The 14,046-nt window shown below is 44.7% G+C and overlaps 1 protein-coding gene across 7 annotated transcripts; it reads right to left on the bottom strand.

Annotated features, from left to right (window-relative positions):
- Positions 1-565: 565 nt before the first annotated feature.
- LOC141410480 (glutathione S-transferase theta-1) lies at positions 566-12,294 on the bottom strand. 7 transcript variants are annotated; one of them, XM_074061371.1, is made up of 5 exons: positions 12,086-12,285; positions 10,666-10,753; positions 8,972-9,122; positions 1,193-1,369; positions 566-987 (listed from the first exon to the last, which is right to left on the bottom strand). In XM_074061371.1, the coding sequence occupies exons 1-5, from the start codon at positions 12,195-12,197 to the stop codon at positions 793-795; spliced, it is 723 nt and encodes a 240-aa protein (XP_073917472.1). In that variant the 5' UTR covers positions 12,198-12,285; the 3' UTR covers positions 566-792. The 7 variants fall into 7 exon arrangements, with proteins under 7 accessions (XP_073917472.1, XP_073917476.1, XP_073917475.1 ...); XM_074061375.1 differs by lacking the exon at positions 12,086-12,285 and adding an exon at positions 11,952-11,972; XM_074061374.1 differs by lacking the exon at positions 12,086-12,285 and adding an exon at positions 11,613-11,938.
- Positions 12,295-14,046: the final 1,752 nt, after the last annotated feature.

Below are 14,046 nucleotides of genomic sequence, written 5' to 3'. Positions count from 1 at the left end.
GAGAGCAGACACATTCTTTACTTCTTCAGCCCCTCAGTGCTTGCCACAAGTCACCTCTGTCCCCAGTTACTGCAACATCCAATCTCCCTACTACCTCCCTGGCTCCCTTCCAATCCACCCTCCACCAGCAGCCAGAATATTATTGTGATTCACAATCTGAGCCCTCCATCCCTGTTTACAGTTTACAACCAAGCGTCTAGGGATAGCATTTAAGCCCCTGCATGGCTGGATCCTGACCAGGACAGATGCTGTTTGGGTTTTGTCCTACTGGCCAGTTCCCCAATACAGATGCACGACAGGTGATAACAGGTGATCTGAGGGCATGTCCTCAGATGCTGGCTTGGTCAACTGATCAATTACCATGGCTGCAGCCAACACATGACATACTTGCTGACCCCTGTGCTGTCTGACAAATCATTCTCCACCTATCAGACAACTATAGGGTATTTGTGAATTTCACTTTTGACAATCATCAGGGGAAGCTGACACTCAAGTCCTGAAATAAGAGGCCAAGATCAGGGCCAGACAGAGGAAGGTCAAATAAATGACACACAGAAGGCAAGGCTCAAATTAGGCCAGGTTTATTACCCAAACTTAAAATGAAGTGCAGTGATTAAAGGTCTCTGTGTGTCTGTGTGGTTATCATAGCATTCAGGCAACTGTGGAATAGAGGATGGGGATAGAGTTCTGGCCTGGGAAGTGGGACTACAGCACTCCTGTTCTCTGGGCCTCATGGGACATTGAAAATGAAGGTATTTTGTAAACACACACACAGAGATGAGGCTTCTGATCTCACCGGATCATGGCCAGCATTCCCGGCATTATCTTCTGCTTTATGGTGGGGTCAGCAGGGGGAAAGTCCTTGGCCTTCATGATGACCTCATGGGCCTCCCAGAAGAGGTCCTCCCCCACTGCTGCCTCCACTCTCTGGCGCCATGCAGCCAGCTTGGGACGGCCTTCGAAAACTTGGCAGCCAGCACCCACGGGCTGTAGCAAGAAGGAGACAGAATAGGGGCAGATGAGTAAAGACAAGGACAGGCCTCATCTGCCTGGTTTGGGAACCCCAGAGATCCAGAGGGTTTTCCATACATAAGCACAGACCTGCAGTTTGGTGAGGGCAGCAAAAACAGGACTTTAGTACTTGGCTGGGGCACCCTCTATCTAGTGTGTCCTCCTTGTCCACAGTACTCACATGCATAAGTTCCGTGATGGCCACCAGATCAGCTAGGGAAATGTGGGACCCGACAAGGAAAGCCTTGTTCTGGAGGAATTTGTCCTCAAACAACTGTAAGAGCTCATCCAACTCTGCAAGCGTGGTTGCCAGTAACTTAGGAGATACTTGCTCCCTCAGGAAAACAGGGAACATTACCTGGTAGGTAGATAGGCAAAATAGAGAATTAGGAGTCAGCTCAGCCCTTTGGGGCAGGAAGGCAAGTCCCCTAACCTTGTAGTTGCCTTTTGGTTCTATGCACCTTTCTTCCATGGCCTGGCTGGGCCTGCAGGGGAATTGACAAGAACAGCTTTTTCCAGAACTATTCTTGCTTCCATGATCTCTGATTGGCTAGAGAATCAGAGAATGACTCAAACCTCTTTGAGAAGGACTCAAATGGGGACTTGAAAAATAGGCCTAACATCTTGGGGAGATGAAATTAATTTAGGAGCTATACTCATGTGTCACTTAATGACAGGAATAAGATAATTTCATCTTTGCACAAACAAGACAGAGATGGTACTTAGGACAATCACTCAAAGTAACCTCTCAATACAATTGGGAAGACATGGTAAACCTGACACATATGAAGCTGCTGCTGGGATAATATGACAAACTTTTTTTTTTTTTTTTGCAGTACTGGGGTTGAACTCAGGGCCTACACGTTGAGCCATCAGCCCTGTTTTGTGGTCTTTTTCTTTTTTTTTGAGATGGGGTCTCTTGAACTATTTCTCCGGGCTGGCTTCAAACCGCAATCCTCCTGATCTCTGCCTCCTGAGTAGCTAGGATTACAGGCATGAGGCACCAGAGACCAGCTTACAGTAAACTTTTTTATATGTGAGAGTCCAGTCTAAAAGTAAAAGCACACTACAGTGTAGTAACTACTATAGTATAGTAAACCAAAAACATAGTTGTTTATTATCATATCAATACATAATATCATATACATAATTACCATATTATCATATACATAATTACACGTGCTCTACATTTGACTATCATCAGCAAGGTAAATTTGTTTGCAGCAGCAAACATGATGAATCCATTGTGCTACGAATATTATGATGGCTACAATGTTACAAGTGACAGGAAATTTTTAGCTCTATTATTCCATCACCATATATGTGGTCCATTGTTGACTGAAACATTGTTGTGGTGCATGACTGTATCTATTTTATAGCCTCTTTCCCCTGAAGAAAAAAGTCAGAATCTCTTACACTATAAGTAGTTAGGAAAATGGGCTTTTAAGGCTGATACTCTCCCCTATAAGCTGTGTAACCTTGAACAAAATATTCAAACTCTCTGAGTCTCAATTTCTTCATCTATAATATAGGAATAATAATAGTACATGTCTCATCTTGTAAAAGGAAAAATGAGGCCTAGAGAGGGACAGTTAATTGCCAGAATACCACAGTCAAGAAAAAAGCTAAGCCAAGCATAGGACGAATGCCTCCTGACCCAGAGAGTTTCCAGGGACTAACAAGAAGAGCCACTGGACCAAGAGGAGGGTAGTGGATGGGGAGGCCATCAACTCTCTCAGGCTTGGCAGACACAGTGGGTGGGTATCAAAGGAGGGGTGAATGTTCAGGCAGGTGTCTTGCTTGGGAGCCTGGAGTAGAGGAAAGAGTAAACAGAACTAGGATTGCACTGGACCCCTGACTCTGGGCTTCAGTCTCCTCCCAGCGAAGTAGATGGGATTAGAAACAGCACACAGATGGCCTAAAGCCAGTAATGTGCTACTGATATTCATCTGATGACAGAGTTTTAAAATATGGATTAATTTCTGGTATTTTATCAATTTGGGCATTTCATATTTAAGTATAGATTTCCAGCTTTTTTTTTTTTAACTTAAGGAGTGCTAGCCACATGGAGCCAGTATTTCTACTGGTACTCCTGCTCAGTATCAAAGGCTGATGCTTGGGAGAAGCTGCTCCAACAAGGGGCCACTGTGAAACTGTCTTCAAATCCCTCACTTACTTGTCTGCCTCACCCCTGCAAAAGACTGTCTACATTTCTCTTTGGTTTTGACTTGGAGGGTCCAAAATCTACTGGGTTATAAAAATTTGAAGAGGTTTTGTCCCTCTTCAAATTTAAAATATAGTCATTTGCCATACAACATTTTTATTATATAACATTCTGTCAGTGACAGAATATATATACACTCTGGTCCCATAAGATTATAAGAGAGCCAAAAAGTTCTTACAACCTAGTGACATCATAGCACAACACATTTTTCACTTGCTTATGTTGCTACTGGTACAAACAAACCCACTGCATGCCCAGTGGCAAAAAAAGTATAGTACAGTACATAATACTCAATATGATAATAAATGACTGTGTCACTAGTTTGAGTACTAACTGTTGTCATTTTAGAGTGTCTTACTACTAAGAAAGTTTACTGTAAAGCAGTATGTTCTGTTTCACTGGTAGCAGTCTCATGCATCTCATATCTCTTGATTTTGCATCAAGAGACCATATCAAGTGATTGGCACAGCCCACTAGGTTTATATAAGCACACTCTAGGATATTCCCACAATGAAATTACCTACTGACATATTTCTTAGAATGAGTATATTCCCATGCCCATATAGTAATAAGACAATAAATAAATTCTGGTTTATTCGTATTGTGGAAGATCATAGGGGAATTTAAAATGAGTAATTAGGTCTACCCACAGAAACATGGGGAAATCTAAAACAATGCTAAGAGAAAAAAGTCAAGTTGCAGAATGGTAAAAATTTAAGCACTCAGTATAAAACCTTATTTTGCTTACAATTACACATGAGTAATGTACAGAGTCAGAAACTGTAATGGCTTGCACCAGATTGAGGAAGTGGCCCATGAGGAAGAAGTAAGGACAACAAAGAGGTCTTTTGACTTTTGTTCTCTAATGTTTCTTTTTATATAACAAAACCCTTGAGACAGAATAAGGCAGAGACTTTAAAAAATGAACAGTCCCACATCTGATTAAGATACCAACAGTTACAAAAGACCATTGTGCCCACTACAAAGACCTGGAAAGAAAATAATCAGATTTTCCTCTAAAATTATCAAAAAGTTATGGAACTTTATAAAAAGGAAAATAGGATTGGCAGAGTAACTCTAGTTAGTGGTAGAGTGCCTACCTAGCAAGTGTGAGGCCCTGAGTCCAAACCCTGGTACCACCAAAAAAAATGAAAATAAAAGAATAAAAAAGAGAACAGGAGTGCTCTAGTCCTGCTTCACCTTAGCTTCCCAGGCCAGAACTCTATGCCCATCCCTCTTCCACAGTTGCCTGAATGCTATGACAATCCCACACACCCAGACCTTAATCACCGCACTTCATTTTAATTTGGGTAATAAACCTGGCCTAATTTGAGCCTTGCCTTCTGTGTGTCATTTATTTGACCTTCCTCTGTTCTGGCCCTGTTCTTGGTCTCTTATTTCAGGACTTGAGTGTCAGCTTCCCCTGATGATTGTCAAAAGTGAAATTCACAAATACCCTATAGTTGTCTGATAGGTGGAGAATGATTTGTCAGACAGCACAGGGTCAGCAGGTATGTCATGTGTTGGCTGCAGCTATAGTAATTGATCAGTTGACCAAGCCAGCATCTGAGGACAGGCCCTGTTCACACGAAGTACTGTTATCACCTGTCGTGCATCTGTATTGGGGAACTGGCCAGGAGGACAAAACCCAAACAGCATCTGTCCTGGTCAGGACCCAGCCATGCAGGGGCTTAAGTGCCATGCCTAGGCACTTGGTTGTAAACTGTAAACAGGGATGTAGAGCTCAGATTGTGAATCAAATGATTCATATGGAGCTAGGTCTGTAGAGACCTCTTATCGTATGTAATTGAGTATATCTTCCCCAGAAAGTTACCCAGGTTCAGCATGTAGTGTCAGTTTGGTGCAGATACTACCCTATTAATAGATAATTAAGGGCAATCTTATCTAAGACTACCCTGGTGAGGGAAGATGTATATTGTTGTGCAGTGGTAAGTCTTTGCAGCAGAGTTTATGAGACTACCTAAAGAGTTGAATGGATTCCTTATCATTTCTTCATTACATGTATGCTATATTCTGTTGTAAGGACTCTGATGAAAGAAGCAAATCTGGGGTTCCACACCCCCAGGTAGCTTACATTTGACTTTCTGATGTAGAGAGATGGGGCCAGCCCAGTGACTATACCGGTGATCAGTTTGAGATCTATAAGGAGGTCAAATATCATAATCCAAATTGCATATGGTGGTGCTTACCTGTAATCCCAGCACTTGTGAGGCTGAGGAAGGACAATCATGAGTTTAAGGCCAGTCTGGGCAACATAGCAAGATCTTGTCTCAAAAATATAAACAAGGACTGGGGGTGTGTATCAAGTAGTAAAGTGCCTTCCTGCCTGCCTAATTAAGTGTGAGGCTTGGAGTTCAAATACCAGTACCGTCATAATCAAAACAAAAATAAATAAATACACTTATTTATCCTAATTCACACTGGCTTCCACTAATTATTTATCTATGTGTCTAAATAATTGGAACCCCAATCTCCATCTACAAGTAGAGCTCTATCAAGGTGAGGCACGTATGGTTGTTTTGTTTTGTCTTTTTGGCAGTGCTGGAATTTGAACTCAGGGCTTCATGCTTGTTAGGCAGGTGCTCTATCACTTGAGCCATGCCTCCAGCCCATGTATGGTTTTTTGGAGGAAGGCCTCTATATGTTACTCAGTTAAACCATGGATCTATTTTGTTAGCACATCCAGTTAATAATCCTTTTTTTAAAATTCACCCTAATTATTTTGTTTACAAATTTGTATTTGTTGTTACAAATACAAATATTTTGCTCCTGGGAGGAACTTTGTAAGTTTTGTTCAATTGAATGATTCAGAAGCCCAACCAGCAACTAGTTTGGCTCAGTTAAGTAAGGCATAGAAGTTGAAGGGTAATGGGAAAGTTTACTCTACAGAGAAGTCCAGGAGGTTTAGGTCAATTGGTAGAGTGCCTGCTTTGCAAGTGTGAAGTTCTGAGTTCAAACCCCGTCCCACCCCCCCCAAAAAAACAGCTAACATCCAAATATACAAGAGTTTCCTGTCAAAAATGTCATCTATTAAAGTAAGACCAGAAGCCTGGTGCTAGTGGTTCACACCTATAATCCACGCCTGGGAGGCTGAGATTGGAAGGATCACAGTTCAAGGCCGGCAGGGAAAATAGTTCAAAAGACACCCATCTTCAAAAATAACCAGAGCAAAGTAGACTGGAGGTGTGGCTTAAAGAGTAGAGCACTTGCTTTGCAAGTGCAAAGCCCTGAGTTCAAACGCCAGTCCCACCAAAAAAAAAAAAAAAAAAAGCTAGAGCAGTATGTTGTCCAAGAGAAGAAGAAGGAAACAGCAGGAGTAAGATAATTATAGCAAGAGAGAACAATGTAGACACCAGGCATGGTGGCACATGCCTGACGGCAGAGTTAGAAGGATAGCAAGTTCAAGGCCAGCCTGGGCTATACAGTGAGAGCCTATCTCAAAAAACCAAGGTCTAGGGATGTAGCCCAATGTAGAGTGCTTGTCTAACATGTGTGAAGCCATGGGTTCTATCTCCAGGACTGGAGAGAGAGAGAGAGAGAGAGAGAGACAGAGAGAGAGAGAGAGAGACAGAGAGACAGAGAAATACCATGGAAGCAGTTGATAGAAGGATCTCATAACAAGTGAGATAGCTAAAAGAAATGAGTAAGAAGACACTTCAAAAGTGCTTCTACGGCTGTGTGGTACATGAAAATGGTGAAGGGGGAGCCCATAACTACTTATTTGGAGGATTTGACCAATAGTGCAGTGGCAGAGACAGCCCTTCACTAAAAATGGTACCTGTGGGTAACTGGGTCCAGCTATTGGCTACAGTATTCTACATGGTAATATTGATCTCCATTTCTTTGAGTTAGAACTCATAGGGCATTTCCTTCCTTCTTTGTGCAAGCAACTTATCTGGAATACTGCAATCTTGAGGAAGTTCTTGTCATAAGTTCTGTTACCAGTCTACACGTAGGAATGTTTTAGGTTATATCCCGATATAGGCATATATGCATGAAGGCTCTTTTTTTTCCACAGCCTCTCCCAACACTGTTTTGTTGGAGTTTGACATAAGTGACTCCATTTTGGTTCTAGCAACTTTCACATGTGTACTTCAAAGTGCACAGTTGAAGTACTTTCACATTGTTGTACAACTATCACCATCACCTACCTCTGGAACTCTTTTCATCTTGTAAAACTGAAACTCTGTACCCATTAAACAGAAACTCCCCATTTCTAGCAGGGTCAGTTAACTGTCTACTCTTTTCTGGATCCCCAAGAAATTTGTTGAGGATATCCTCTGGATGTGTTTTACATTTCATAGTTGGCACTTGGTATCAAATGGAGTATCTAGATATGAAAAATACATATCTCAAATAAGAATTATTAGATGAGTTTAACAAGAACCCAGGTACAACTGAAGAAACAGTGAAAGACAAGGTCAGAATGTGATGTTGCCTGAGACACTTTGGAGTGATGTTCTTACCCTTCTCCCTGCTCTGGGTAATCACCATTCTTTCCCAAAGCCCCGCTGGGATGAGTGAGTAACCCAATCTTACCTTCAAGATATAGATGCTCCTCGACTTATCATGGGGTACATCCTGACAAAGCCATCATTAAGTAGAAAGCATCATAGGTCAAAAAAGCATTCAATATACCTAACCTACTGAACTTCACAGATTAGCATACAGTACAGCTAGAATTGTGGCTCACTGCCACTACTTAATATGGTGAGAGAGTATCATACATCATGTCACTAGCCAGCAGAAAGATGAAAATTCAAAGTATGGTTTCTTGCCGGGCACTGGTGGCTCATGCCTGTAGTCCTAGCTACTCAAGAGGCAAAGATCAGGAGGATCACAGTTTGAAGCCAGCTGAAACTCCAACAGAAAACAGGGCTGGCGGAGTGGCTCAAGTAGTTGAGCGCCTGCCTAGCAAACGCAAAGCCCTGAGTTAAAACCCCAGTACTGGAAAAAAAAAAAAAAGTATGGTTTCTACTGAACATGTATTGCTTTCACATTATCATAAAATTGAAAAATTGAAACATTATAAATTGGGGATTATCTGTTTGAAACCAGGGCTGAACTGAAACGAACTAAACCCACAACCCAGCCCATCTCCTCATTAGCTGGAAGAGATGAGCCTCACAGCCCAGCTGCCTAACAAGGCAAGTGCAAGCCCTTTCTGGGTATTTATTACATACTTCAATTTCTTATACACTTCTACTCTTCTTTTATCTATAATATCTGGCACACAATTTATGAAACATGTAAAGAATCAGAAAAATGCAATCCATAGTCAAGAGGCAAAAAAAAAATCAATAGAAACAGATCCACAGAGGACCCAGGTCTTGAAATTAGCTGACAAAAACTTTTAATTAAAAATGACAAATATGTTAATTTTTAAAGAAAAGATGAACAAAATGAGTGAATTTCAGAAGAGAGATGAAAACTACAAAAGCAAGTGAAATTTCTAGAAATGAAAAATACATATCTTTTACAGGAATGGGGGAGAAGAGATAAAGGAAGAATGATTGAGGGGTTAAAAAAAAAAAGAAAAATGCATATCTCAAATAAAAGGTGTATTACATAGACTTGACAGCCAAGCAGCCTCAACAAAAGGATTAGTGAAGCCAAAGGCAATAGAAAATACCCAAACCAAAAAGAAGAAATTGGTTTTGCCTGAACCCCTTTGGGATTTTGTCCTCACTGTCCCTCCCATCCTTCCAGGCTCACCTTATGCCACAGGGCCCGGAGGCAGCTTCTCCTCAGGGTTGTGTGTTGCCATGCCAGGTACTCATCCACACAGGCACGGGCTTGCAGGTCCTGAGGGTACCAGAAGTCAGGGACCTTACACTTGTGTGTCAGGTAGAGCAGGATGGCCACACTGTGGGGTGGGAGGTGTGACATAATGGATGGGAGAGGGCACTGTGCTAGGGACTTTATACCCAGTACATTCCTGATCTTCCTGATAATCTGCCAAAGTATGGCCCTCATTTTCCAGCTAAGGGAAGCAGGCTTTAAAAAGGAAAGGGATTTGTCCCAGGTCACACAGCCCGTACTAACAGACCTGAGAGTCTTTCTGGGGCTAAAACTCCAGCTTATTCTACTACCAGGTAAAAATCCCACAGCAGAGTGTCCAGTCAAGTGTTCAGACAGTTTCTGATCACAGGACAAGAGAGAGCTTCCTGGAAGAGGTGTCACACAAGCTGAGCCTTGAGGAAGCTCATTTCTCACCAGTTTGCATCCACTCTCATCCTCTGGCATGCAGACCAGCCTCCAATGGCCTCATGGTTCAGAAAGACTTTCTCATCATTCCTTTGTTCTTTTGTCACTCTTTCTTCTAAAAATCAGCTCCTATATAAATCTACAGATGTGATTTGACTCCTTAAAACCTTATCCAGGAAACTTTCTTCAGGGTGCTGCAGGTTCCTGGCAAACAAGGCTCCCTGGCCCTCTGCTTCTGTCCTGGGTTATGAGGGTTTATCATAGTGTAGGGAAGAGGATGGACCTTAAAGGACACAGAGGATGTATGGATTTGGGTCATAGGAAATTTTCAGGAATTTGGAGTATCTTGAGGGTTGGGTGCTCTAGCACAAAGGACAGAAAACCTCTGATCTGCCACAGCATCATGTTCTCGCTTAAAAGTCCTGCATCCTCAATCCAGTTTAGTGACTTCGTTGCCCTGATGCTCTTTTTGCTCCCAGCTAATTGCTCAAGGCACCTCTGAGGGAAACCCAAGGTTGAGAGAAGTGCAGAGATTGCCTCCAGCTGGTACATGTAGGAGGTCAACATTGGGTAGACAAAGACTGAGGACACTGGTGGCACCAGGAAGGAAGAACAGCAGTGGCAGAATGTCAGAGGACTTCATCCGGGTGCATCCATCTTGAGATTCCAGAGATGAGCTCTAAAGCATAAACTCTAGGTTTTCCTTGCTATGGGATAGCTGGCAACCCAGGTGACAAAAGGGGCAGAACTGGGAAAAGGCTTGTCCTTCCCTGAAGAAGGAAGGTTCAACTTCCTTGCAACCTGCTGTGATGTAAAACACTCACATGTCTGGAGGATCTCTTGAGGGGGAGACTCACCCAGGGAAGCCTTTAGGCCATCTCCACACAAGCTGGGCCAGAAGGCTGCCCCATGGTGGATGAAGCTACCTTTCTTCCTTACCCTGTTTCCTTGTCTTGAACCCTGCCCCATGGATACTCTCATCAACAACCAGAGGCATGGTGCAGAAGTAAAGCAGGTGCCTGGTTCTCCAACCTGCCTAATGAGCTAGAAGAGCAGGCAGGCAGGGGTCTGAGTTCCAGCACCAGCTCTGTGGTATATGGGCCAAAGTCCACTGAGGACTTTAGTTTCCTTATCTATAACACAGATAGCCAGGACAGGATGGTTCCAGCAAGGTGTGGCAGCGGCCCCAGTGGTTCAGTTACCTCTCAGTCAAGGTGAAGTCCCCATCCTTCATGGCAGGTACCTTCTTCAGAGGGTTCACCTGGGCAAAGGCATCGCTGAGGTGCTGGCCTGCAGACAGCCCAGCATGAGAGGTGGTACACAACTATAATCCTAGCTACTAAGGAGAGGGAGATCTTGAGACAAAAACGTCATGAAGAAAAAAGTTATAAAGAATCCATCTTAACCAAATAAGATGGCCCTAAATTCAAAACCCCAGCAGCACACAGACAAAGAAAAAGTAAAGAAAGAATATCTGTCTCATTGCTTCTCTGCTCCACAGCCCTCAGTGGCTCACTGTTAAGCCTGAATCGGGTGGAAGATCCTCCAAGCTCTACACAATAGTGTTTTTTCTCCAGTCTTCTTGCTATCCTCCCATTACCCTCTGTCAGATAATTCCTTCACCAGGCGCACCCTCTCTCTTTTCCTGGTGAAATGCATCTCCATGTGCATCCCTACTCCCGGGCCGGGCCCTTTTTCTTGCCCCATAGTCTGCAGGGGCAACGCTTGTGTGGGGGTAAGCCAGCTGTCACCAGAGAAGACTAGGACGAGGTGAAGTTTTAACAGAGGGACAGGCAGCGCAAAGGCGCAAAGGTACAGCAGGAGCGCTGGGTAGAAAGTTTAGCCAAGTAGAGTTGCCCCACTTGCCCACCCGGAGCAACACTTAAATTGTGCTGTCATCTCTTCCTACCACCCCACCCCCGCGAGGCTCAGACCTGCCAGCAGTGTCCTTGAGGGCCTCAGCCGCCAGGCCAGAGAAACAAACAAGCCTCCCTGCTCAGGGTTCAGCAACTCCCGCTGTGGAGGAGGGGCTCCCGTTCCTAGCATAGCTTTGGGGACAAATCTTTCCCTAGCTAGACAAGAGAGGCGGGGGACAAGGTAAGTAAGGCAAAGCAGGAAAAGCAGAAGAAAGGGACAAAAGCCACTCAACAGAGTCTAGGCTGGAAACGCAGGTCCACCAAGCAATGCTTCCTCTGCGTGCTACTTGCCAGTTTCAACACTGGGGACCACGAAGGAGGGACTTGACTGTGTCAGTCTGTACACTTGATCTCCTGGCTCCCCTCCCTCCTCCTCCTCTTTTCTGGAGGTTCACGATCCCCCGCACCCCCAAGTCCAGGCCACACCCATTTCAGTTTGCAGGTCTCTTCTCTCTTCAGGCGCCTCCCCCTCTTAATCTGCAGCAGATGAGCCCTTGTTATCTATTCCATAGGACAGCACAATCTAGGGGAGTCCCGAATCTTGGATCTCCCTAGTGACTCACTTTTCTCACCTGGTCTCCAAAGCAGACCAAGGAAGGCCCCAACAGGCACGGATCCTCTAAATTACGTTTGCTTCTTGCTCTGCCCCTCCCCCCCCCTCCCCCCCCCCGCATTCTCGGTTCTCTAAACCTGACACCCCACCCACCCTTGAGCAGCTCCACGGTGCGCAGCTGGAAGGGGATGCCGTTTTTCTTGGCGAAGATGTAGATGGCGCGGCAGGGCTGGGACAGCAGGTCCAGGTAGAGCTCCAGGACCATGGTGGAGGTGGTGGGCACCAGAAACCTGAGGGACACAGCAAAAACTCAGGCGGGTCTCTGGTCTCAGACCAGGCCTGGCGCGGCCACGCCCTCATGGGCGTGGGCACTTTCCTCCAATTGCTGGCTAGCCAAGGACAAGTCCCAGGAATTGAGGCCTCTGGGCTCTCTGCCCCAGCAGAGCCAGAGTGGTCAACCCTGCGGGGATGAGGGAGATGGAAAGGGACCCCAGTTCCAGCCCAGTCGCAAAAGTGACTCACTTATTTGACTTAGCATAATGTCTTCAAGGTGCATCTGTGTCATAGCGTATGTCAGAGTTTCCAATCGTCCCCATTTTACAGATGGGGAAACTGAGGCACTGAGTAATGATAAAACCAGAAAATCGGTTTGGAGGGTCCATTGTCTTAGACCAACACCCCAGAGATCTTGGTACCAGCAAGGAGCAAAGCTTCCGGGCTTGTGTGCAGTATTTTGATCCACTGGTTGTTTTTGAGTGTGTTGTTTAATTTCTACAAACTCATGAATTTTCTGTTGTGTTCAGAAAACATACTTTGCATGATTTCAATCTTCTTAAATTTGAGACTTATGTTGTGGCCAAACATATATATATATATACTTTAGGAAAGTGTTTAATCTGCTATTGTTCTAGATCCAAGTGTTTTCTACTGTTGTTCTTTGATGATCTTTGTTATTCTCATACTGAAAGGGGATGTTGAAGTCATGAACTGTTATTTACAATGTAATCAGATTTAACCTTTAATTCTACATTCTTTCTGGAACCCTAGAGGACCTGAGACTACCAAATACTCCCAAATCAGGCTCTCTGCTTACACTAACTATCCCTGAAACTCAGCAGCCATGGTGTTGTTCCAGTTCTTTATTAGGCAAAGGAACAGAGTTGGTTGTCAGTGTCTTCCCTAAGGAAGGAGGCTCAGAGGGCTGAGCCAGCTGGGCCCTGCAGGATGAACGGCCTCTGGGATCACATGTGCTTCTGCAGAAACTCACAGATCCTCTCCTTGACCATTGGATCCAGTGTTGAACAGTCCCAATCTGACAACTTCGCCAGCCTATCATGGGCCTCCCAAAACAGGCCAGAGCCAATGGCCAGCTCCACCCTCATACGCCATTCGGCTACCTTGGAACTGCTGAGGAAGACATTATAATTGCTTGCCATGGGCTGTGGGTAGACAAGAAGATGTGGTTAGCCTACGGAGCAGCACTACCTGGATCATCACCTACAGCCTCAAGGGTCCTCTCCACCTGCTTCTGCTCTTGTTCTCTGGTCTTATTCCAAGAATCCTGATCCCCTTTCTGAGGTGACACCTGTCCTAGTGGTTCCCACTTCTCCTGCCTGAAGCCTTCCATGAGTCCTGCCTTCTTCTAGGGAAGTCCCTTGTCCCTATTGGAGGGGGGACTCAGTTCTTCCTCCCCGCCCCATGTTGTACCTCCTTCTGTTATCAAACATAGAAGGAGGAGATCTGGCAGGCAGCCTGCCTCACAGTTCAGCACTGTTCAGGAGTCCTAACAGGGGCTGAGGTGGCAAAGTATGAAAGGTATGGGAGGTTGAAACACAGGGTTCTATACTTGGGACAGGCCAGAATAGTTTTTCCTGGTGTTCCTCTGCACTGCACATTGACCAGGGACCAAAGTGGCCACTTTGCATAGTGGCCAGACTATGCTGGCCTTTCAAGACGCTGACCAGGTAGTGTCTAAATTAGCTAACCTGCACATACCAGGTAGCTCAGAACTGGCCGCTCTTCTCTGCCTGTAAAGACCATGTAAAAGCCAACACCTAGGTATGCCTCCAAATTCACAGTGGATGCTACTCAGTCCCAGAGTCAGGGGAGCTGCA

The sequence above is a fragment of the Castor canadensis genome, chromosome 18, assembly GCF_047511655.1.
Source record: "Castor canadensis chromosome 18, mCasCan1.hap1v2, whole genome shotgun sequence".
Taxonomy (NCBI): Eukaryota; Metazoa; Chordata; class Mammalia; order Rodentia; family Castoridae; genus Castor; species Castor canadensis.
The sequence above is the reverse complement of the archived record's forward strand: the minus strand, read 5'-3'. Positions and strand labels throughout refer to the sequence as shown.